Genomic DNA, 27,241 nt, shown 5'->3' with positions numbered 1-27,241 from the left:
ATAATTGAAAGGCAACTGTTAAGAGATTGAAAGGATTAGTTTTAGGACCTATTAAGAAACTGGAAAAAAGAAAAACAGAAAAAAGGTAGTTTTTCCTCTTTGCACTGGGAAGGATAAGAATGAGTCGTGATATGCCCCACTCCTACTCTCCCCATCCTACTACAGTCTATCTTCCATCTTGTCTGTCCTCTTCAGCAGGTTTCTGCTTTGTCCTGGACCATTATCCCAATTCAGCTCGCTATTGTTGACATAGGGCTATTACTACCCCAGAGGAAAACAAGTGCTTCCTTCCTCAAATAATCTCTTCAGAATATTTTCTGTAACAGTACATGCTGCTCATGATTTGAAAAAGTGGAGACCAGAGACAACTTGAAGTGGAAAGAGAAATGCTCTGTGTGTGTGTGTGTGTGTGTGTACGCATCCATGTGTACTTGGGGAGAGACTTACACTAATCGGACCAGGATTAAAGACACAACTCTGCCTTTCTTAAGTTACTAACGGCAAGTCAGTCTTTCCCTTCTTGGCTTCATTTACTCTGCAATAAAAGATTAGATCTCAATTTCTAAAGAGTCTTGTAAATGGAGAGTTCACTATATAAAGACATGGGATGTGTGAATATACACCACTGTCCTTAGTCAGAAATCTCTGTATCCTTGGACTCCTGCAGTTTTTTATAACCATCTTAATGTCATGGAGCACCATACTTGCATTCTAGTTATTTGGGGTCATGACATAGTTTTCCCACTGAACTGACAGTGGTGGATCCAATTCTGGTTCTTAGTTTCTTAAAGCCTATATACTTTTATTGAATGCCCTGGTGTCTTCTAGGCACTGTATCAGCTAGTAAACAAACAAAAACAAAATTAGAACTTCTGCCTTTAAGGAGTTCCACAGTTTAGCTGGGACCCAACTTTAAGACCATTACCTTGACGGAGGTTTGTCCAAAGTATGGGGGGTCATAGGGAAGGAATGTTTGTCTTGTCTGACTGAATTGGAAGGTTTCCCTTAAGACCCAAGACTTCAGCTGAGTAGGGTGAATAGGGGTACCTTAGAAAGTCAGGAAAAAGAAGGTTGCTGGCTATGGGAGTGTTGTCTGTAAAGGCATGGATGTGGGGAATCAGTATGCTGGCATCTGCTCAGGATTCAGCATGACAGTGAACAGGTAGGCAGATGTCATCTTATGAAGTGCCATTTATGCTATCTAAAAGTCTATCTGTTTTGACTCATAATGTAAGGAAGTTTTGAGGTGGGAGAGAAGTACATCTTTGTTGAATGCATGAGGAATAATGAGAAAATGGAGTATAGTAATTGGATGTATTTCCTAAATTTGTGGCAGTTAGCAAATTATTTAACCTCTCAAGTCTGTTTCCTTTTTTTTCTTCTGTGAAATGAGAGCTTTAAAAAAGAAAAAGAAAGAAAACAACCTCAAAAGGTTGTTCATATTTTAAAGAAATTATATCTGCCTGGTGTTGTGGTGCATGGGTGTGGTGGTACACCCCTGTAATTCCAGTGGCTTTGGAGGCTGAGGTGAAGGAGCACAAGTTCAAAGCAAGCCTTAGCAATTTAGCAAGGCTGTAAGCAACCTAGTGATAACTGTCTCAAAAATAAAAAACAAATAAGGCTGGGGATGCGACTGAATGATTAAGCGCCCTTGGATTCAATCGAAAGGAAGGAAGGAAGAAGGAAGAAGGAAGAAGGAAGGAAGGAAGGGAGGGAGGGAGGGAAAAGGAGAGAGAGAGAGAGAGAGATTGTTGTATTTTATCTTTTAGATGGAGTAAGCCTGGCCTGGCACTTGACAAAAATTCAAAAAAATTCATAAAGATGGCATTTATTTTACCTATTACCTAAGCACAAACAATTCAGAAATCTGTGACCTCATTTCTATGCCTGTTTGCTTGTTTGCAAAATGGGCTTTCCAATTTCACCTGTTTATGGTATTTCCTTTTCTTTCTAGCATTTTACCAACGTTTTAATCAAAACTTCTAATTATTTTCCTTGTTAAACTCTTTAAGATTATAGTCAAACTATCTATATTCTGTTTTTCCAGCTTAACTCTTGGCTCCATGAGACCAGAGATTTAAAAAATTTTACCACTTATCCTTACTTTCTAGCACAGGTTGGCTCTTAACAGATGTTCAATAGATGTTGACAAAAGAATAGAAGTCAAGCTTTTCTTGGAGGTCTGTTGCTAGGGGCCAAGGAATTGGTTAAGTGTTATTTGTAAGTGTGCACTGATGGGTTTAAAGTGTTTAAAGGGGTGTGAGAAGCAGAACTAGAGCTAAACGCGCCTAGCACAATCTTGTAAGTCTCCAGAGGCTTCCAACAGACCAGCATTAATTCCAATCTTTTCCAGCACTCAAGGTTCACAATGGGTTAATTTATTGCCTGGTATTTCATTAAAACGCGGAAGCCCCCCAGTGTGAACTATGTTCAACTGCAACCTACAAGGGGCAGGTAACCAGTCAGGGTTCCTCAGAGAATGGGCGAAGTAATTTGAAGCCAGGCAATCTCCACAGTCTTTTCCCTCGCTGAGGATCCTCGGGTCCTCTGCCAGAGCACGTTGCCGGCGGTGGTAGGCCCCGTCGCTGCCGGGCTTTGGATCTGCTCCGCGCCACGTGGCGCAGAGAGGGCGTTCCCTCGGCTCGAGAGGAGGAGGTGGAGACTGTTCTAAATCTCCCAAAGGCACCATGGGAGTCGTAGTTTTCTCGTGTGCACAGAGGGCGGGAGCTCCTGCCCTTCAAGTAACAACTCTCTCGTGCAACTCATCTAAACAAAATATTCTCCACAATAGATGGATCTAGGTAGTTTCAAAAGAAGGCGTGAAGAGGAAGGAGCAAAGCAAATAAAGCAAACCAAAAAAATTATCGGCGAGGAAGAGAAAGGGTTAACAGTCGTTACGCATGCGTACAGAGGTCCAGGTGGTGGGCGGGGACGGAAGAACGACTGTCGAGAGCTCTGTTTTCCCGGAAGTGCCTTCCCTCCTCCCGGGTCCGCGCGGACGCGGCTTCCTTACCTCATTTGTCCTCGCCCCTCCCCGTCCCTCTACGCGTTTTGGTTCCTGGTTGGTGCTTCCTGGTCGCAGCCGCGGCAGTGAGTATGTGTGTGACGGACCCCATGTCTTCCGCGACCGGGAACCCTTGCCCGCCTTCCGCCTCGCCCGCCAGGCTGTGGCACTAGCTTGTGCTCCCTCGTCGGCCTCCGCACCCGGGTCCCTCTTCACTCGTGTCAGGGCGCAGTTCATGGCTTCTCATCCGTGTGCTGCTCCGGGCGGCTCGGCCAACAGGCTGGGTTGTGCGCGACTCCCTGCTCCTCCATGGCCTGAGGCCGTGGTTCAACAAGAACTGGGCGTTGATGGTCTGCGAAGGGGTGGCTTTTCTGCCTATTTCACCTGACGCCCCACAAGGTTCCCCTGTTCTGGGAAGCCGGTCCGTCAGTTAAACGCGCAGGTCCTGCTGCGCCGAGGCCGAATGCGGCCTTTGAGGACCGATCAATCCCGGGCTGACTCTAGCCTCTACTGTCAGAAGCTGCAGCTACGGGACCAGAAAATTGGGGGGAGCTGAAACCTTTCCCTCGTGTAAAACAAGGAGACTTGAATTATATTCCCAAAGATTCCTCTTATCCCCCGCATCTTGCTCGTCAATAGTTGCTTTAAACTTTAGGGAAAAGCTTCTGGTGCATCGGAAAAACTCTGGCAGCAGGCCTGGGTTCTAGCCATGGTTCCACCACTGACTAGAAATCTCTTCTTTAGGCTGAATTTACGATTGTTTCAGATTAAAGGATTGAATTAGAAATTGAATTAGAAAATCTTTTAGGGCCTTTATATTTCTCTTGAGATCGTTTCTCCCAAGTATAAAATCAAAGCGTTTATATGATAACTCAGGTTCCTTCAAAGCTCCTGACTTTGTTTTGAGTACTTAGGCTGTCGCAAAGACTTATAAGCGACATTGTATACTTAAGGCTGTATTGTGCTTTGGGGACAGTTTAGTATTATTGCTATTATCTGGAGAATCTGAGGATGAGGAATGAATTGAGGAAGATTTGGAAGTGGGAATTGAACAAGGGAATGGCATGGGGGAATGGGATGGGGATTATTGGACAGCTCACAGGGGTAAGAGGCTTTATGGTAAAAGGAGAAGAGTTGAGAGAAATCTGATGGAAGTGTTTTCAGATAGGGTTTAGTTCTTGTAAAAAGCCTTTGTATATTCCAAGAACAGCTGAGATTTATCTCAAATTGAGCATAATTTTCTCGTCTTGATACTGTGTTCCCTCTTTCTCTTTTTTATGACCATTGTTTCACACATATAGATCTTTAAGTCATATTTGATTTAAAGTGTCACATTTGAAAAATGGACAGGAATTTTAACCCCAGTTGTTATTTTCAGGGCAGCACTAAAGATTAAGTCAGAATTTTTCAGTTTAGATAAACTATGTAGAAATCACTTTTCTATTGGAAACTGTGGACTTAAAATCAAGCTGTAGGGCTGGGGATGTAGTTCAGTGGTTGAGAGCTTGCCTAGCTGCTTAAGGCTCTGGGTTCAATCCCCAGCCCTGCAAAAAGCAAGCAAGCAAGTTAATTGTAGATTTTATTTAAATCTGACTGAGGTGAATGCTTATGTCATCAAGAAGGAACATCTTAGCTAAAACACTTTGGAAGGAAATAAGAGCAAAATGTTTGGAATGACCAGCAGGTAGACTGTTAGAATAGAAGCATTGGCTTTAAAGATTGTGTAAGTAAATTCTGAAAGCTTAAATAAACTTAAGTTGTGTAGTTTTTAAAAATCCAGTGAATAAATACTACTCCCTTTTTTGACAGCAGGAGCTGTCAAAATTTATATTTGATATGCTATTTTAATTTTTCAGATAAGTTTTTCTCTATTTTAGGTTCTTGTATGGAAGCATCCTTTTTAGTAATAGGATTGATAAAGTCTATCTTTGAGTTCTTGAGTGATAAACTGACAAATTTAAATGTGTGCTTTTTCTTTTAATGAAAATGCCTCTGAAAGTTTTCATACTGCACTGAGAAGTAAAGTAGATATGCATGAGGTAAATTTAGGTGTTAGAGCCAATGCACATATAACAATCTTCATTTGAAATCATTTTGAAAATTTTATTTTCAAATCTTAGTGCTTGATTGAGAGTCAGAAAAGTGTGAATCATCAGTTCTAGCTGTATTCTTAACCAACTGCCTGACTTTGGGTGGGCTTCCTTATTTCTTATCACTTTGGATCTCAGTTTTCGCATGTAAATTGAGGGGGTTGTGTGAAATAATCCAAAAGGTCCCCTCCAGATTTACAAGTTTGTGACTATCGTAAGGGCCTTATTTTGTCTAGTTGAGTAGATTTGGGAATCATGTCCAATGATCAAAAAAACGGAGAAAGCTTTCTGAGTTCAGGGATCTATCTGTATCTATATTCTCTCTCTCTCTCTCTCTCTCTATATATATATATATGTATATGTATATATACACACACATATATGTTTTTATATATGCACACATAGATACATTTTATCTCATGTTCATCTCTGAGTATGCTTTTAAAAAATAAATGCATTCAAATGTAATTAAAATAGTAACATAAACCAAACAGCCTGAGGCAAACCTTAACCCTGGCATACATAAGCTACATAAATAGAAGAGAGCATGTTATGCCTGAGCACAATTTTCAAGTACAGAAGGTACAAAATCCTCTTAAAGGCCATAGGGGCTAAATTGTTAAATTCATTTTTCTACATTTCAGGAAAGGAGATAAATCCTTAGACCCAAGGAAGTCAGTTTTTATTATGGTTCTGTAGTTTATTTTTGGCATACATTCACAGGTGTGCCTATGGCTCTATTCTTAATCCCTTTCCTTTGGGATGGCTCCAAGAGTAGTACAAATTTGTAACTCTGTAATTTAGCTCTTTAATTTTTTCTGTGCTGCACTGGAATTATGTTTTATCTTAAGTCCACATTGGATCCTCAGGATGGATCCAGTGAGGATTTTGAAGGAAGCATAATTCCTTTGCCTTCTTTTAGAATTAATTTACCTATTAAGTAAAAAGGAAAGGATTCATCTTTTATTTGAATTCCTCTGAGGCTAACATTTCAATATAAACTGATAAATGCTATGGGCATTATTATTCAGACAGTCACATTCAACTTTTATGACCATAACAGCATAGCAACCTGAAAGTGCAATAGGGGAACAGATATATTGTAACTTTTAGAAGAAAAAAGATAGTAAAAGTTGGTTTCTTTATTTCTGGAAAACAAAAGAGTTTTTGGGTCAGCTGCTTTTATGACCAAAATCACCATCACAGTATCACAGTATCCTGGCGTTTTGGGCAGAGATGGGAAACTAAAAACATAATTATTCTCTCAATTATATCTGTATATCTGAAAGTGGAAAAAATAATAAATTGGCATCATTACTAGGGCATCCCTGGTGTGCTGTAGGCCAGACCACCCAAACCCTCACCCCTGTAATAGAAATTTAACCCAGGGGGACTCTAACATTGAGGTACATCCCCAGACCTTTTTCTATATTTTATTTTGAGACATGGTCTTCCCATGTTGCCCAGGTGGCCTCAAACTCAAGATTCTCCTGCCTTAGCCTTCCAGGTAGCTGGGATTACAGGTGTGTGCTTCTTCCTTGCACAGTTTTTAAACAAACACAATTTGCTTTTCTAAAGCTCTCATTTTGATCAATATTCCATTATACCTAGTTGAAACATCTTTGTAGATTTCTGGTTGATGATTAAGAGAATTTAAGTCTTTAGAATGTTGAAGACAACTGAGAAATTATCTCCATAATTTCTGTTTTCTAGGCACACATTAGCTCTATCAGAGCTGAAGAAAAATGTCTGAAAATATGATTCCTATTCATTCATTAATTCAACAGACATTTATAGAGGTCCCCCTAAATATCAGTTACTCTCTTTTTGGTGATCCTTCGTTTGAAACAAAGTACAGAGGGTCTTGCCCTCCTGTGGTTTCCAATCTGTTTCTGGGACATTTACATTGAAAAAGTAATTAAAAATGTGATGAATATTTTGAAATGTAAAGCATTGTGGAGACCTATAAAGAGATTTATAGTGGTATTAAGGCTGAGTTGGAAGATGAGCAGGATTTAATATGTGCATAATAGGAAAGTAAAGTGTTTTTTTGTATGCATTTATTCCCAAAGCCAGGAGTTTTACCTCAACTTCAGGTCTTTACTAAGTTTGCATTTCATATATGTTTTTATAACTAGCAAGGAAGTAAGTAGGTTTATCAGGTTTTTAAAATATATTCTTTTGGCCAAGGATCAGAAGGCCATCTTTTTTTTTTTTTGGTGCTGCTGGGGATTGAATGTAGGACTGCATGCATACTAGACAGGTGCTCTACCCCTAAGCTACACCCCTAATCCTTTAGATTAATTTTAAAATTCAGAATAAATACTTATACTCAAACACTAAATATGATAATGGCTTCATGTTATGGATTCAATCATAGTTGAAATAATATTCTTGTAAGACAGGGTATACCTGAAAAGAGAAAATAAAGAACCAGAACCAAGGAAGGGAAGATAAATGGGATAATGAGAAATAGTTACTTTTTTTTTTTTAAGTACTAGGGATTGAACCCAGGGCCTCTGACATGCTAGGCAAGTCATCTATTACTGAACTACACCCTTAGTACTACTTAAAATCTTTTTGCAATTTTTAACATTTTGGAGAACAAGTGTTCAGTGTCAGGCGGTGGGTCTCAACCATTTTTCTTTTCCAGTATACCTATGAATTATGATATTTCCATTAATAACTATAACAACTGGTTGTTAGTAATTCTCATTTAAGAGTATTATTCTCATTTGAGGGCATTTTTACATTGGGTCATAATATGATTTAGAAATTCATGGGAAAAAGCTCTCCTACAAGAAAAAGGTATTTTAATAAGTTGGAGAGAAGTGTTGGCCTTCATATAGAAGGTTGTGCTACGGATTGATATTATGCACTAACCACATAAGATCTGAGCTTTTAAAATACCTTTTTTGTATGACTTTTCTCTTTTACAGCATTAAGATTACCAACTTTCCATGATGTTTGGTGGCTACGAGACTATAGAAGCATATGAAGATGACCTTTATCGTGAAGAGTCATCTAGTGAACTGAGTGTTGATAGTGAGGTGGAATTTCAACTCTATAGTCAAATTCATTATGCCCAAGATCTTGGTAATGCTATTAGGGAGGAAGGACATGAAGAAAAGAACTCTGGGAATTCTGAATCATCAAGTAGTAAACCAAATCAGAAGAACTTAATTGTTGTTTCAGATAGTGAGGTCATCCAGCTCTCAGATGGGTCAGAGGTCATCACTTTGTCTGATGAAGACAGTATTTATAGATGTAAAAGAAAAAATATTAGGGTCCAAGCACAAGAAAAGACCCATGGTTGTTCTGCTTCTCCTCACTCTAATGAGTTGGCTGATAAGAAATCCAAGAGGAATATTGAGAAGCCTAAACCTGAAGAGAGATCAGCTATACTCCGAGAGGTCATGATTATAGAGGTCAGTTCAAGTGAAGAAGAGAGCACAATTTCAGAAAGTGATAATGTCGAAAGCTGGATGCTACTGGGATGTGAAGTAGATGATAAAGATGATGATATCCTCCTCAACCTTGTGGGATGTGAAAACTCTGTTACTGAAGGTTAGTATTATATAGGCCATTTTGAAAAGTAATATCATCCTTAATAAGGAGAACTGCTTTTTCTAGGCAATAGACCAGTAGGATATGCTCCTTAATTCCTCACTTTTTGGTCTTGTTTTTCATGAGACTTTCTTATCAGAGTCTACTTTAATGGTGGTCTCTCTGAACATCAGAAAGAGTATGTCAGAGTACCAAAGACACTCTGCTTCTGCTATAAGCACATTCATAGCTGCTTCTTCCTGTTTGGCTAGAGCCAGTTCTGGACCTGAAATCTTAGTTCTCTTCTCTCTCTGCTTGGTATCACAGGTGAGTACTACTTCTACCTCTGACATTGGCCTTGTGCTTGCATTTGGCCAAGTCTGTTGGGACTACCTCTTCCTAAGTGTTTTGCTTACCCAGGTGTTAGCCAGATAGCACGCATGGAGAATGATTGGTACTTAGAAGATACGGTTTTAGTATTAGGATTTTAGGAACTCCAAAGCCAGTAAGAGCAGATAAGAAAAACTGAAAGTCTCCAGAGTAGATTATAGGAGAGAATGTAAATTCCAAAAGCCACATTGTTGAGGATTAAACTTTAGGTGTTGTCTCTTCTGTCACAAGTGTAAGTCTTAATGCCTATTCATCTGCCCTATATACTACTCTTGAGACATACCATGGTACTTTACTGCTGCTCCAAACCTGTAGTGGCACCCTGCCATCCTTAGAAGAAATGATGACATCAGGATCCTCAGGAAGTAGCAAACTTTTTTTTTGTAAGGAATCAGGAAATATTTTAGGCTTCCAGGCCGTAGGATATCTTAAACTATTTGTTTTAGTTACTTTTTTTGCTGCTATGACTAAAGGATCTGACCAGCACAATTATAGAGGAAGAACTGTTTATTCAGGGGCTCACGGTTTCAGAGGTCTTAGTCCACAGAAGGCCGACTCCATTTCTTGGAGCTCCAGGTAAGGCTGAACATCACGGCAGGAGAGAGTAGTAGAGGGAAGCAGCTTACATCACACAGGAAGCAGAGAGAGAAAGAGACACTCCACTTTCCAGATAAAAATATGTACTCCAAAGCCACGCCCCCAATTCTCACCTTCTCCAGCCACATCCTACCACTTCAGTCACCACCCATTTAATCCTGTTAGGGATTAATTAACTGATTAGGTTAAGACTCTCATAATCCAGTCATTTCTCCTCCAAACCTTGCATTGTCTCACACATGAGCTTGTGGGGAATACCTCACATCCAAACCATAACACTATTTTCAACTTTGCGTCTGTGGGAAAGCAACCTTAGTTCCTAAAGAAATGGGATGACTGTTTCAATCTTATTTGCAAAAACAGGTAGTTGGCACAGGCTGTAATTTGATGACTCCAAGAATTTGACAGCATAAAGAAAAAGACTAGTAGTTTCAATATACAGCAGCATCAAGTGGAATTTTGTAAGAATAAAGGAAATCTGATAATCTTTTTAGGAAGACAGGAGGAACTTGAAGAGAGAGTAAACCTGTTTAATGCTTGGGATAGTGAGGTGAGCTAAGAGGTGGGATTGAATGTCTGTGTCATTAGTCTTAAAAATTGCTAAGCGATCAGATATTTGTAGCAGTAGAGAAATAAGAAATTCAGATGAATTGAGGTGGATAAGGGAACAAAAGTATGTTTATGATTTTCATGGGAAAATGAAAGCAAAAGGGAGAATGGGCAGAGGATAACTGGGGTGTTTCACACCATAAGCTTTTGATGTGAGAAGGATGTTTAAGTCCTATGGGGAGCACTCTTTGGCAGTGGTTGGTTCCTAATAATTTGAAGATGACAACTCCTTTAAAACAATTAGTATTTGGTAATTGAGAAAATGCATATTAGCAGAGAGCTGCTAGTACTCTTTTAAATGACTTTCTATTTTATTAATCATGTTGACTGCACAGTTGAGAAATCTTTATACATATATGTGGGAGATAGTCTTTAAATAATGTATGTCTCTGGGTACCCATTATAGTAACTATTTTTATAGCTCCCCTGGAGCCTGAAACTCATGGCTTGGAAATCATTGTGCTAACAGATCAACAATAAGAGAATAAAAGAATTGCTTGGAAGTAGTACTCAGTCAAAATTGAAATAGTATGAACTTGTAATGAGCTCACTTTGAAAGTTTCCATAACTTTTTTTTTTTTTTTTCAGGAATACTTGGTAGCCTGGAGCAAGGTGACAGAGACCAAATTATCCAGTATTAGGCATAACATTGTAGAAGGTCAAAATAAGCATTTAGTCTCTTCTTTCTCTAAATTGTGTTTCTCTAGATTGTCTTCCCGTGAGATCACACTTAGTTTCATTAGTCACTTCTATATTTGTAATGATCATATTGGCATTTTCTTAACTATTTTCTTCAGTTCAAGTTCCTCATGTGCAATTTGCTGAATATCTCCATTTGGGTATTGTACTGTTGTATCAGATTTAATATGCTGAAAAGAACGATTGTTATTTTTCCTTTGAAACCAACTTTCTTTCAGTTTAATAATCTGTAGAGAGTCAGGTTTGGGTGGTATTCACCTGTAATTCCACCTACACAGGAGAGTGAGGCAGGAGGATCACAATTTTGAGGCCAGCCTGGGCAAGTTAGGGAGACCCTGCCTCAAAATAAAAATAAAAAGTTCTGGGGTGTAGCTTCTTAATGGTAGAGTGCCTCTGAGTTCAATACCCAGTATCATCTCTAACCTCCCCCACCACACACCCACACACAGAATCTGTAGAGATGCTGAAGTTGGTGGCAGAGTATAGATAGATTGTGAAAAAAGGAATAAGTGCTACCTTCATGGAGGGACTTGGAACTGTGTCATGCCTGTGGTAAATGATGGTGATGAGATGCCAAGAGACTGATCATCTAGACTAAAGAGCTAGTAAAGTGATGATGGATGGTGGATACACTGTGGTAGTGTAGCATGGGGTAGGGTGACCGTTTTTCTTTTGGTTGAAAAAAGGAGTGTCAGAGCTAAAATTTCCATGAGAGTTAATTGCTTTCTTGGAATTGTTAGCAAAAGATAGTTTTCAATTAAAAAGAAGGCATGTGGAGGTGATTTGTTTATTAAAATTATATTGTATAAGTGTTGGGTCATGGAAATGAAGGGCAGTCTTAAAAGGTATTAACTGTATAGTTTGGACACTCCCCAACCTTCCAAAAAGTACTGTTTAGCATGGAAATGTGGAAGGACATTTATTTCAGATTGGAGAGTAGGGAAAGATTGTTAGAGACCAGGATGTAAGAGTTGAGTTTTGAAGAAAGGACGAGAGGTGGGTTGGAATGGAAGGTTTTAGGAGAAGAGGACAGCACGTGCAAAGGCATTGCAGAATGAAAACGGTGACTTTGGGGATGTGCAAGTATTTTAGTCTGATTTGTAAGGTGCTTGTTGGAGAGTAAGGAATTATAAATGCAGTGAGGCCATGGTGCCTAGCACATAAGGGGACTTTCTGTGTCCATTTTAAAAAAATATTTTGAAATCCAGGCTGGTAGCACATGCCTTTAATTTTGGCTACTCAGGAAGCTGAGGCAGGAGGATCATGATTTGGAGACCAATCTGGGCAACTTAGCAAGAACTTATCTCAAAAAATAACAATCTGGGGATGTAGCTCAGTGCTAAGAGCACCCCTAAATTGGTTCCTCAGGATTGTAAAATAAACAAAAACAAAACAAATTATCCTGAAATTTCTACAGCTATTGAAGGATTTTAAGCAGGTGAGTAACATGTTCACATTTTTTATTTTAGAAAGAATTTTAGTGATATGTGAAAAATGAATTGCAGAGTTAGGAATTATCAAGATGAGGGGGTAGATGGGTTTTCTTTTGTAGCAATCTGAACTAAAAGTGATAGGGACAGAATTAAGCTAGATAGTGGTAGAAAGGATAGCAAGGAGGAAATGAATTTGAGAGAGAGCTTTATGTGGGAATATGGATATAACTTGGTGTTGGATTAGAAAAGAGAGAGAAAGGAACAAGTTAATGATGACTTTGAAGTCATAAACCTGGGGAACAGAAAAAGGAACAAATTAAATGGGAGCTGATGTGATAGAAAAGGGGATTCTTAGGACAAAATGAAGAATTGGTAAGATGGTGGATGTGAGGATGGAATAAGAGGCAACTGAATCTTCGAAATGAGGAGTCTGGAGGAAAGGAATTGATGGATTTAGTAAAGTATGTTTTAGAGATTAAAAAGAAGATTGGTATTCAGGTATATAAAGAAATCTCTGGCAGAACAACTTTAATATTTTGTGTTATAAATAAGCATATCTTCTTGAGCTACATTTTTCAGGGGTTATTTTTATTTTATTGAAGTGAAACATTACAGCTATTTTATAGTGTTTAATTGAGTGGTATATAGAGCATTTACAGGATTGTGTTATCATTACCTCTGTTGATTCAAAAGGTTTGTATTATATTCAAGGGAGAGCCTGTAACCATTAAGCAGTCAGTCCCTATTTCCCAGCTTCCTCCAGTCACTGGCAGCCACCAATATGCTTTCTGTTTCTATAGATTCATCTATTTTTAATGTGACTTTTTGTCTTTTTTCACTTAGCTTATGTTTTGGAGGTTTATGCATATTGTAGCATTTATCAGTTCGTTATTTTTTAAGGCTGAATAATATTCCATTGGATGTATATTCTGTATTTTGCTTATTTGTCATCTGTTGATGAACTTCTGGGTTGTTTCCACCTTTTGGCTAGTGTGAATAGTGCTGCTGTAGAAATTTGTGAACAAGTGTTTACTTAAATACCTGCTTTCAATTCTTTGAGGTATATACTTAAGAATGGAGTTACTGGGCTGGGGTTGTGGCTCAGCAGGAGACCGCTTGCCTAGCGCATTCGAGGCCTTGGGTTCGATTCTCAGCACCACATAAAAATAAATAAACAAAATAAAGGTATTGTCTACAACTAACTACAACTAAAAAATAAATATTTATAAAAAAAGAATAGAGTTACTTTTTGAGGAGCCCATAAACTGTTTCCCATAGTGGCTGTATCATTTTACATTCTTATCAATAATATGCAATAGTTCTAATTAACTGCTTTTTTTTTTTTTTTTGGTACCAGGGATGGAACCCAGGGGCCACATCCCCAGCCTTTTTAATATTTTATTTACAGACAGGGTCTTGCTGAGTTGCTCAGTGCCTCACTAATTTACTGAGGCTGATTTTGAACTCACACCCCTCTTGCCTTAGCCTCCCGAGCCACTGGGATTACAGGTGTTCACCACTGTGCCCAGCAACTGCATTGTTTTTTATAGTGACTTGTCATGTTTCAAATTTGTCTGATTTGCTGGTGGGCACTTTGTTATTCTTACAGTTCTGTCTCCTAGTATTTTGGCTTTTATGGTTATAGTTTATGTTGACTTTCATTTTTCTAGTATGGCTTTTTTTTAAACATTAAAATTTTCATGTGTTTTCCATTAATTTATGATTTTTTTAAAAAAAACTAATTTATCCTAATAGGTATTTCTTGAAAGTTTAGTGTATGCATTTATAAATTTATACTATTTTTCCTTCAACATAAAATAATTGATTTAAAATCAAAATAATTTTAGACATTCAATGTATCTTCCTTTTATCTGTAATGCTGTTTATCCCTACTCTTTGACCTTAGGATTTGTTTTTTTGAACCAGCCAAATTGAAACAAATTCTGCATATTAACTTAACTTGACTCATTTTTACATTCAAATATATATCTTCTATTTTATTTTTGGTCTGTTAATGCTATAATTTTATTTCTTTCCAATTAATAAATAATATATTCTGAATGAAACCGATTAGAGTGTTTTGTTACTCTTTAGTCATTATCCCTTTCATATCTAGATCTGGGATTGATCTGGGTCATGTGATAATTTTAGATATTTTTTCATGTTAATGGAAGTCTGTAGAAATTCTGGCACGCTTTTGAAATGCTGATTGTAAACATCATCAACAACTATTATGTGTACTGATCCCCCCCATCCGAGACAAACTGCTAAAACCATGGCTGCTGCTGCCTTTTTTTGGTGGTACTGGGGATTGAACCCAGGGACATTCTATCACTGAGCTACCTCCCCAGACCTTTAATTTTTAAATTTTGAAGTAGGGTCTTGCAATGTTGCCCAGGCTGGACTTGAACTTGCTATCCTCTTGTCCTGGCCTCCTGAGTTGTAGGGATTACAGTGTGTACCACTGTATCTGGCTACTGTGGCATCTTTAAAACATCTGTTTGGTACAAGGGAAAAGATTGCAAACTCCTTGATGGCAGGGTCTTTTTCATACTCATAGCCTATAATAATATTTGGAGTAATTCTATGACACATGTATTAGTTTGATTCCCATTAATTGGTAAATCATTAAATGTTTATTGGGCATCTGCTCTATGTAGAATGTAAGAAGTGCTTGCAATTTAAAGTGGTAAAGGGCATAGTTTTAGTCTAAGTGACTTCATTGTTGAGATAGAGTATAATAAGAAGCTAAGTAATTTTGTAAGAAGTCTTAACCATAGGAGTTAAATCTCTCACAATCCTGATGATGTGGTTGAAAACTTACACTTTCTCAATAAATAGGATTAGTGGATTTAAGGTTGTGCATAAACCTATAGAAGACTACATAGGTGCATATGTAATTTGTATTTGCTGTTATTAAATTTGTGTTAATGAGTGTGGCACTACCTTTGTGAAAACTTTAGGTTCTCCCCTATGAAATTTCAGTGAGATACTTAAACATTTATTTTGCTTTACTGGCAGATAATATATAATTATGAGGCATTTATTTCCTTTCTTTACTATCTAAGTGTTCAACCCTTTCCTCATTTTTGATCTGGAGTTGTTGATTAACTTCTTGAGATTCCATTGAGACTAGAGATATGTGACACTCAATCTTTCTTAATTCATATAATTATAAAATGGTGGCTTTGCCTGTAATAAATTCATGCTAAAACACAGAAACATAGGCCATCAGCTCTTTCTACTGTAGGATTTCTTTCTAAGGTCTGGGCTTCATTTCCTTTACTTTCATTACTGTTTCTTAAGGCTTTTTTCCCTACCCCTGTGTTGGGGATCAAACTCAGAGCTTTGTGCATGCTAAGTCTTTTTTTATAAAAACATGTTTGATCTGTCATTTGCTTTTCTTCTTAAAGTCCCAACCTTTACTTTTATTACCCTCAGTAGGAGTGATTTTGTATAGTATAGTGTATAGTGATTTTTGTATAGTAATTTTGTATAGTTCTCATATATAGTAACTCTCTTATCTTCAAGGATGCATTTCAAGACCTTCAGTGGATGCCTGAAACTGATACTGCCAAACCTTATTTTTTCCCCATATGCATTCCTATGGTAAATTTAATTTATAAATTAGGCAAAGTAAGAGATTAACAATAATAACCTATAGTAATAGGACAGTTTTTAACAATATACTATCATAGACCCACAAATTTAATACCTATTCTAGTACTTATTTCACAGTGTGACCATAAATTTTGTAATTTGATGTGTGATGGCAAAACTATCACAAATTTTTTTCTTATGTTCACACATTTGTTCTTACCATACATCTTAGCAACCTCAGCATGTGATTTTTTTTTTTTTTTTAATTGAGTCAGTTTTCACCTTTCACTTAAAGAAAGCACTTTAGGTTTTGTCTTTGGCATATCCTAATGACAATATCACTACTCTTAAGCTTAGGGGCCATTATCAAGTAAAATAAAGGTTGCATGACACAAGCACTGGGATAATCCTACAGTGGACCAGAGAACTAAAATAGCTACTAAATGACTAATGAGTGGGTAATATATACGACATGAATATGCTGGACAAAGGGATGATTCACATTCCAGGTGACTGGGCAAGTTTGTGCTTACACAAAATGACACATAATTTTAAGATTTATGAATTATCTACTTCTGACATTTTCCATTTAATAATTTGATTATGGGTAACAAACTTTGGAAAGCAAAACTGTAGATGGGAGAGGCAATGCATTAGAAAAACATCTCTCTTTTTTGAAGAAAAGATGTACCAAAGAAAATCAGATATTTTAATTTACAGAGTGAGTCTTGTGGATTTACTTGTTAAGACAACCAAATAATGAGGATAGATAATAAGTACTTTAGGAATTATAGAGAAATAATCGACAGTTTATTTTCCTGGATAGAGAAGAGATATTAACTATAGGAGTAATAGATTTTTCTTTTAAATGTTTTATTATAGAAAATTAAAAAAAATTATTTGTAGATGGATACAATACCTTTATTTTACTTATTTATTTTTATATGATGCTGGGGATTGAACCCAGTGCCTTACAGTGTTAGGCAAGTGCTCTACCACTGAGCTACAACTCCAGCCTTGCTGTGAAATTTCTTAAGTATAGAAAAATAGTATGTTATCATGGACTCCAGTGTCCCATAAAATAATTCAACAATTATTAACCTGTGACTAGTATTTTTTCATCTGTAACTCCATTGTCTCTTTAATATTTTGAAAGAAACTACAGATAGAGTGTCATTTCATTTGTTTAAATATGCACACACATAGATATGTATATTTCACAATGAATAGCTTTTTGAAAGGTAAAGAATCTTTTTAAAAAATATAATCATATCATTATCACACCTAAACAAATAGGCAGTAAATCTTTTATCATTAAATATCCAGTCAATGTTCAAATTTCCCAGATCTCTGCTATTTCTTTTCTTACAGTTTATATGAATTATATCTGATCTGTATATTGCAATTAGTTGATAACTTAAGTATCATTTAATCTATAAGTTCCCCCTTTATCTCTTCTATTTTATTTTTAATTCTTTGTAATATAATTGTTATAGTAATTGGGTTGTTGTTACTCTAGAATCTAGTGTAGTCTGTACTTGTAGTTTTTATTTTATTTTGTTTTCATGGTGGAACCCAGGGCTTCTTTAGTGCATGCTAGGAAAGCACTCTACCATTGAGCTACATCCCAAGCCTATAGTACTGTTTAATCTGTTTCACTGTCTTCTCTTTCTCATGAATTGGTAGTTAGATCTATAAGCTTGTTAAATTTAGGTTTTTCTTTCTCTAGTTATGTGATCAACTTGATAGGCAGTTAGGTTCATTTTCTTCATGTTGTTTTTGATATATTTATTTTATAGGATTATGCTTTTAAAGTTTAATTTTGTTTTATAACTATATAAAATGTTTATGTGAGATTCCAAATTCAAATCAACAAAACAAGGTAAAATCTATCCAGAGAAACCTACCTTCTGGCCAAGTCTCCTTTCAATTCCTGACCTTCCCCATATGAGTAACTGTTAAGAGAAAATTAATGCTTTGTCTTTAACAGTTAAAAAAAAAAAAGCAAATATGTATATATGTGTATTTATGTGTGTGTGAATATATAAATAAATACACATATATATGTGTGTACTATTTCCATTTCTTAAATGAAAATGACATCCCATCACACTTGGTTCTACCTTGCTTTTTCCGTTAACAGCAAGCATAGCCTGGAGATGAATCCATCTTACTATGTAAAGATATTTATAGGTCTGTGAACTATTTTTTGTTAATATGTTCTTCTATATTACTCTGAGCTGATACCTTAGACATGTAATACTTTTTGAAATTGAATGAGGAATAATTGATGAATAATGTAATTGTTACAGAATTAAAATATATTGTAAGCAAATGAGTAATAGTCTAATTCTACTTCTAGGAGCATGCTTTATTCTTGTTCATCTTAATGTTTTTCAGTTAGTAATATTGAAAGATTTAGATTTAGTAAATTTAAATAGTTCAGGATTTTAAAATGGAAAAATGAGGAATATTAACATTTTTTAAATTTATCTGTGTATTTGTTTTTTGTGGTACTGGGGATTGAACCCAGGGCATCACACCTGCTAGACAAGCACTCTACCATTGAGCTACATCTTTGTTCCTTTAAAGTTCTTTTTTTTTTTTATTGTGAGACAGCGATTTGGTAAATTGCCCAGTCTGGCCTTGAATTTATTTATGATCCTCCTGGTTCAGCAAGAATATAGCAGTTTTAAGAGTTAAGGAAGCCATTATTAGTTCCTAGTTTGTGACTGTAATGATGTAGAATTTTATGTAGAATTAATATAGAACTACATTAATTAGAATTAATGTAGAGTTCCTTCAGTATATACATTTTGGGCATTGCTCTTTTAGTTTGTCAACATTTGCCACATCATAGGTACTTAAAAAAATCTTCAGTGAATTTAATTGCAGTCCACCTTTGTGTATAGAGTAGTGTTCTTTACAAATTATTATTTGAAGTTGAAGTGAAATCATGGCTTTATTAAGATAAAATCATGGCTTTTGAAATTGAAGTAAAATTATAGCTTTTAACTTAGGATAGTAAGTCTTAACTTATTTTTGTGTCAAATTACATTTCTCCCTAAAATAAACTTAAATTTTTTTTTTTTTTTTAATACTGGGAATTGAACCCAGGGCCTTGCACATGGGAGGTAAGTGCTCTACCACTGAGCTATATGCTCAGCTCCATCCCCTAAAATATAAATATAAAAGTTTTAGGTATAATTTTAGCAGATGGATAACTTATTTAGGGGCATTTGCTGAGTCCTTGGTGTTTATTAGGCACTCAATCAAGAATAATTAAAATTTTGAGTGGGTTACTTATTTGAATTTTAGTTTTTCAAATATGTCAACATTTTATTTGATCTGGGTTTTTACATATGCTATTTTTTTTTCTGCTTGGATTAGTTTTTTACTTTACCTGGCTGATAACCTCGTCATCGCTCAGGTTTCATTTTGAAGTTCAGTTATCAATGAGTTAATGGTTATAGGTTCTCAGTTAGTGGTATTATTAGATGTTACAACTCTATAGTTGGCTTGCTGTGACTTTGGGTAACTTAATTTTTTTTATTGGTTAAATAATGTATTGTATTTCATTAAGGTTATAAAGCTAAAGTGAGGCAACAGGTAGATTTGATATAATAGGAAAATATTTTGACATAACTCATAGTTATCAGGTAGGTTCATTATCATTGTGGAAAACAGGATTATAGCTTCCACTTGGTTTCTTGAGTTGAAAGTTCTCAGCTTTTTTTTTTTTTTTTAAATCCAAGTTGGTTTTGAACATGTCTACAGCTTATTACTTTCCTTAGATACATTTTATTTTATTTGGTTACATTTTATGATACTCTAGTGTATGTCATTAATGTTAGTTCTGAAGACTTTTTTGAGTCCAACGTTGTGCAAGCCACTGTACCATTAAGACATGGGGATTCAGGAATTAACCATGTAGTCCTGGCCTTTAGAAACCTTAACATGCATGACAACATGGAAAGTTCACTATAATACCAGTGTTAAATACATTTCTACAAATATAAGAGATGCCCCAGCACAATACATAATTATTCCAGATGAGTGTAATAGGCTTTTTAAAAAAGATTGCTGTGGGTAGGCATAGTACAAGATTGAATTGAAAAGGAGCTCTTTGAGCTTTGTCTCTAAGAATGGATAGGATTTAAAGTTCAGGTTAAATGCAAGAAAGAAGAATGGAAGCTGAAACTCTTAATAGAAACTTAAGACTGTATGGTACCATTGATGTTATATGTGGCTAGAGAGGATTAAATATTTAAATAGCATGTATTTTCAGAAGCCACATCAGCCTAAATGAAAAAGGATATTTATGTTCTTTATTTGTCCAGAATGATGTTGCAAGGTTTCTAGTGCATGATTTTCTTCTGTTGTTTTCTTGTTTCTATATCTCCTCTTTCTTTTCCTTTAAAACACAATTGGATATTTTATATAGTTTTACGGAAGATAAAACCATTCTCTCAATTGGACTAGCTACTATAAGTTAGTCAAAGGACATGACTAGCTATTTAAAACATTTTATGCAGGGCTATTCAAAGTAGAGTATGTTTTAAAATACAGCTTTGGTTCCTAATAGCTTGGGTTCTTATAATCTTTTAACATAGGCAAGGAGCATATTTTGTCAGTTTGGAAGCATTAGTAAATTATCATTTACTTTTAGTACTACTACTAAAATTGTTGAGGTGGTACTTTTCCCCCTTTTTGCATTCATCAGCTTAATTTCAGTAAATATAGTTCTTGAGATATGTTAAGCCTAATAGGTTGTAAGAGTGGGTTGCCATTTGACATGCTTTTCATTGGTATAGTTTAACATCTGTCTTATAATTTAGAAATGGCCACATGCTGGAGTTTCCAGTGACCAAGAGCATCAAGGAGCTCCCTCTCTGATGTTTTTAGCTTTTGTAAGCCTGTACTACATAATTCTTAAAGCTGCTTTTGAACTGTGTCTCTAGTTGTAGCATGTCATCTTATACTTATCTATTGTAAGGGCATCTTTTTATTTAATTTCTAATTAGCATAATAACTTGAACAGTGTTATTCACCATTCCATGGTGAAATTGTCATAGGGAAAGAAGAAATAAAAATGTTCAGTTTCAACTTTACTTGTGAATAGAGTGAAATTTGAAAACCTTTTTCTGGTCATTGTTCAGCTGACTGAAAATCTTATTAGAAACTCCAGAAATGCCAAGACAGCTTTGGGTTGGATTTTAATAACATTTGGAATGTTGATATTATGTGTTGCTAATTTTTCTGATTTCACTGTAGATCAGCAACTTAGGTGTACCTTCTTCCAAAGTCAATTTATAACTTTTAATTTAAATTTATTTCTAGTAATTTTTCCTTTTAACAATGTGAAGTCTCTAGGAAGAGAATTGAATTTTATTTTTTAAAAAACATTTCTTTTAGTAACTGATTTGATTTTCGTGTAAGATTTACTAAATTCATTAGAAACTGCTAATAATAATTGTAATGTATATTTTTGAACTAATGACTTAGTATAGTTACCATTAAAATGTTACCTTATCTAGAGGTTTGCATATATATATATTTTTTGGAATGGACAAGTATAAAATTAAATGGGCAGTATTTTCATTCTTGTCAGAAGAACTTGAATCCTAATGTCTGTTTGGGTAGAGAGTGTTTAAATGTAATTTTCATATAACTCTTTTAATGTTTTGCATATAATGATCATTTGTCTAAATTAAATATAATTAGTAGATAATGTATTTTTGTGGTATTAAGGTAAATCTGATATGAATGACACGATTAGGTTATAAAACTTTTTTCGAAAGAAATACAGAACATTTAATCCTTTTTATCCTTAAGAGTAAAGATTATTTAGATAATTCTTTCATCTCTAAGTAGAAGATTCTGATTTTAAGACTTCACTAAATTTATATTTAATTTAAAGTAATTTGTTAATTTGCTAAACACTCTCTTAGTGGTTAACAATAATGAAGTAAAAGTGTTGAGTTAATGGGAGATTTTTTTCAGTCTAAATATTTTTTAATCTTATTGTTTACATTTGTTTTGTTTTAAATTAAAGATATTGTCATTTTGAGATACATGCCTGATTGTTATAAATTCTGCTAGAAGAGATAATTATTTAAGCATCCATAATGTATAAGGTCACATTTTCTTTTTAAATTTTATAGATGTACTTAAGAATACACTAAAAGAATAGATTTGACCTGATTTTTTGTTTAAGTCTTTATCTAATAACTTTGGCTTTGAATAGAGGTATAATTTTATTCATAAAGTTTATTTTCATAATATAGATTTGAATTTAGAATATAAATGTGAAATAAATTATTTAAAAGTGGCTCTTACCTGCCAATGTGTAATTTTGATTTTATGACAAATTCTTACTTAGAATTTCAGCTTTTGTCAGTTTTGAAAATTAGTTCATAGTGGACTTGACAACATCTGCTCTTATCCTGTCTTGCAAACTCTGTTTAAGGGAAGGTAGCATAAATCTATGATGATGAAAATCATTTTTACTCTCCCACTTTTTTTTTTAACTTAAATATGTAGTCATCTTACTACTGCCTCTAGGTTAAAAAAATGGCTAAAAGAACTACATATTAAGGGAAAGTGTTTTTATTGGCAATTCCCTTAAAGTGAATAGGTCACATCTGATTTTTCTTTGTGATTAAATAGCACTTGTTAACAGAAGTTATCTTCTCCAGGGAGGGAAACTCCAACTCTAGAAAACTTTTCAATACTCTTTCCATATTTATAGTTAATGTAAAATTCTAAAGATGTAGGAAATATGTTTATGGCTGATAATTGAGATTACTAAAATAATACAAATTTTTGCTCTCTTAAAAAAAGGGATTCAGGGACATGGCAAATAAATATAACTGTAAAAGGAGATTTTATTTAAAGAGAAGGTGTACGATCACATCAGTCCTTAAGTCCTTATGCTGCACTTGCCACTTTTTGGTTTTAAATGGTCTGATTTAAAGAATAAATTTTTATCAGTGGTTTTTAGAAATAGCATTACTCTCCACATTTAAGGAGGATTTTAATTTCCAATAACATTTCATTGTTCCAATAAGAACTTGAAAGATTACCTCACTACCATATAATTGAGTATTTTTGCCCATTACATACTTCCTTATATCTACTTAAGTTTTTTTGGTTTAATTTAAAAATGATATAAATTTTATGTAAGAATAAATATAACTTAAATATTGCTGTTAATGCTGTGTAATAATCGTTTAACTAGCTTTATTAGTTTTTATGTGTATGAAATACTTCCTTAAAGAGTTTTATAACATTTGATTTAAATGTTTTTGGATTGAATTGAATTGTGGAATATTTCTTAATACCATAAAGAACTTTTAAAAAATTGTATCTGTGCCCATTTTCTTTTGTTTAAGAGATTTAACAGAAAAAAATGTAATGGTTGTAGCACAGATCATTCAATTTTCAAAGTGTTGAAAACTATATACTAATTTTGGTATATAGTTCTATGGGGTAGCAAGTTGTGTTCACCTATAATTGTGCCACCACTTAAATTAACATCAGTAGCAAAGAGTCTTTTCTTCATTTTGTTAAATTTTTATACCTTTAAAATTATTTAAACATAGAAGAACATGGATGGATTTGTGAAGCAGGTTTCTGAAGCAGTATTAATCAATGGGGATCCTTTCTTCTCCTTTAGATACATTACTTATATGCATATACATATTTTGATTAGAAGGGCAAAACAATTTTTCTAGTATAACATGGATACAGTAATTATTTTATTTTAAAAAATTAATAAAACCAATAAAGTTTGTTTAGAAATCTCAAAAGATCATTAGTAGTATACCTGCAACCTCAGCAGTCCCTTTTTATCTATACAGATTTCCCTGCCTATTGTGGCCGTTTGCTCTAATTTAAATTTCCCATGGCTTTGGGTTGCAGACTTGGTTTTCTGCAAGAGTGCCCATGCTTACATGGTCATATATTCTGGGTGACTTTTCCACTTTTTCTTTTTTTGTTATTTTGTTGATTGCTGAAGGGAAAGAGGATTTAAAAATAAAAAAAAAAACACAACAACAACTTGTTTCTTTGTTTTGATCTTTCTTCCTTAGCCCATCTATTTGTGTGTTGTTTTATATTGTTTTGCAGATTGGGAAGAAATATTGTGTTGTACTTAAATCCATGGGGACCAGCCTAGAAAAACTAATTTTGTTTTTGGTTTTGTTCTCTTAATAACAGCACCAATTTAATTCTTGAGCCATTGAGAAGCTCAAAAGATATTAGCTTTATGCATGAAATTGATGGAAAATTATTAATCCTGAAATTTTTTATTCTTGGTCATTTTACTGTTGGGATAATTTTATAGTTGAACCAAGTTAATACTAAAAATACTAATTAGCAGTAAGTATTATTGTTAAAAATTTTTAGTGTAACTATTGTGTATTAAAATATATTAATAAGGAATCGGTTATAATCTGATATATGAATTCTATTGAATTTTTATTGCCCATGGTGTGTGTGTGTGTGTGTTTGTGTGTATATATTCAGGTAGACATATGAATGTACATAACATTGTTACCTTGACCAGATCATAAAAGTTTGCCTCTTCTTACAAAACATGCTTATTTTTCAAATTTAAAGAATTTTGTTTTACGAAACACAACTTTATGCTTTTAAATGTTAAGTCCTTGGAGGAGTGTGTGGCAATTTAAATATTGAGTGATTAATTATTGTTATAAAGGAAAACTAAAGGCCTCTAGTCCTAATAGCTTTCCAGAATATCTGTTTATTAGTATGTGAAGACTTCAGTATCAAATTAATGTGATCAATATGAGTATATTTTAAAGTTTTGCAAGGGTGGCATAATGCAGTAGCATATTTAACTGAATTTTTTATTCATTAAGTGAATATAAGATAATAAAAGATCCTCCTTACTCTGTCAAGAATTCTAATAATCTCCTAATCTACCGGAAAAAAATGATGTTGTGCTATATTATTAAGTAACAGTGTAAAAAAACTTTCTAATGATGATAAGTAGAAAGGAAAAGGGTAATTTTGGTAATTTATAACTTTAGGTTTTTGAATTTTATTGATTATACATCATGGCAGTGAGGAATCTAAAATGTTCTTTTGTATGAGCACTTTGGGATGTATGAGTATTTTGGGAATTGGGGCAAGTAAGGGTAAGCCGCCTTTCTGTATTTGTTTTATAAGGGTTTTTTTTTTTCTTTGAAATTAGGACTCCTACAGTGTATAGTTGAATTATAGAATTTGTGATTACCAAGAAACAATTAGTAGTTTTTTGTTTATTTTTACTATTTTTCCTAATTATTTTGTTTCACAGTTTGATTTCTATGAAATGACTTCTCAAGAAACAGTTTCTTTTTTAAAATCAGAGTTTCAAAATCAGAAGAAACTATATCCCGGTATCTAATTAGCTGTTGTTGTTCATGACAATTAAAATAATCTTTTGAATTTCTACTCTTTGATCATAGTTCATCTTCACAAATTAGAATTATTCCCCTTAATTCTGATTAGTATTTTTAAAAGCATTTTTTAAGTTTACACTTGATGTTTATGTGTAATTATTAAGAAACACAAAAACATCTCAAATATATTTATTTCTGGTATTTAGCACATCAAATCAGGATATAATTTGTTATATGGTGGTAGAACTGTAAAAGTATGCAGCTTTAAAAATAACAAGGCATTCTGTAAGCTTATTTTTCTAGGAAGTATTTGTGGAAAATGTTACTAGTAAGCTCATCGAATGGATTTTGTTGTGTATGGTGTTATTAGGAGAGCCTGTAGAGCCAAAATTGAAATTCAGTAAAGAAACTGGTGAAGTGCTTTTGTACTATTACAAAACTTCACAGACAGTTGTCAGACAATTGTTTTTTAAAGGTCATGATTGCTTGATGCCTTTTCTATTCTTTATTTGAAGTTTTCATTTTATGGAATTTCCATTTTGTTTTCACTCTCTCTCTTTCTTTTGGTAGTAGGTAGAAGTTTGTTTTAAAACTGAATGACTAAACATACCTAGTAACTATTAAAGTGTAAGGTCAGCCAATGAGTGTAAATCCCTATAGTACCGATATTGTTTAGCTTGAGAGTTTTCTGTTCAGAAAAAAAGGCTCTTGAGTTAAATTTTAAATTGGAGTTGTTTATGTAGAATTTTGCAGTTATCTTATTCTTTGGCATTTTTATGTTTTAGTGTTCTAGTTGATTATTGAAATTTCCTGAAAAATAATATTCTATGAATGAGCAAAAAAGAGTGAGGTCAGAATAAGAATTGGGGGAAGGAAAATCTCCACACTAAAATATCATCAACTGACAGGTAGAGATACCTACGCAAGTATAGATTTTCAAAACAATGTACTTGAATTCTCTTTTTAAAAGTGTTTATTTAAACTTTAACATATGTGACAAAGCTTATGATAAGTATTAAAATTTTACCTCTGATCTTTATCATAAATTAATTTAAGCCTTTACAAATTGAAAAAAAAAAGTGCCTTGAGACCAATCACTAGTATTTAATTAAGTTATATGTTTTGTTAGGTAATTTTTATTTGATTATTGTATTTGTCAGTTTTATTAATATGAAAAGCTAAAGTTATAAAAGGTCTATAACAGTGCAGAAAATGAAATGTGTAAAATTAATTTTTATATTTTGCTAGACACAGCATAGAATTCAAGTATGCGTTGATGTGTAATAATTTTATTTCTTAGTGTTATAAAAGGACATCTATTGGCTTTTGTATTCAGAAAATTTTGACCTGTTAATTTTCAATACTGATGTAAATTGAAGCTGTATTTTTAAATTACAGTAACCTGAAGCAGATACATAATTATAGTAGTGGTTTAAAATTTTTAGTAATTAGACTTTGTGAAATAGAAATATAGCCTGGAATTTTATTTTAGAAAACACATTTTTATTAAGAGTATTAGTATTAGAACAACAAACCTTATCAAGTTTAGCATATTTGTATCCATAATTATTTTCAATGACTGAGAATGAAGTTGTGAGTTATTAGTATTTTCTTTGTTGGAAGATATAAATTGTATTTTGAAAAGGGATGAGAAAGAAAAAGTAATTAATTTCAGTCAAGTTTGTATCATCTTGAGACTGTTGTTTGTGGGTTCATGTCACAAAAGCCAGCAAAACTTCAAAGAATAATTAAGTTTATTTAATTTAATAGGTTTGCTGAAAATTTTATTGTGATCAATATAGGAAAAAAATTATGTTTCTCTTTTTGAAGTGTAGTGATTCATCTTCATGTTGTATCTCAGTT

At 34.2% G+C, this 27,241-nt stretch overlaps 1 protein-coding gene across 7 annotated transcripts in view; it reads left to right on the top strand.

Moving 5' to 3' along the window:
- The first annotated feature begins 2,960 nt into the window (after positions 1-2,960).
- Zcchc7 (zinc finger CCHC-type containing 7) overlaps positions 2,961-27,241 on the top strand; it is a 225,996-nt gene continuing 201,715 nt past the window's right edge. For 2 of the 7 annotated variants that reach the window (XM_046457199.2, XM_046457194.2), the window contains exons 1-2: positions 2,961-3,090; positions 8,034-8,661. In XM_046457199.2, coding sequence (XP_046313155.1) covers positions 8,055-8,661 — 607 coding nt within the window. In that variant the 5' untranslated portion in view covers positions 2,961-3,090; positions 8,034-8,054. The other 5 variants (XM_046457195.2, XM_058578063.1, XM_046457196.2 and 2 more) reach the window with 5 other exon arrangements.

This window comes from Marmota monax, unplaced genomic scaffold (assembly GCF_021218885.2).
Source record: "Marmota monax isolate L192 unplaced genomic scaffold, Marmota_monax_Labrador192_F-V1.1 WCK01_AAM20220418_F8-fsc00069, whole genome shotgun sequence".
Lineage (NCBI taxonomy): Eukaryota > Metazoa > Chordata > Mammalia > Rodentia > Sciuridae > Marmota > Marmota monax.
Note: the sequence above shows the minus strand (reverse complement) of the source record. Positions and strands in the feature narration are given on the sequence as shown.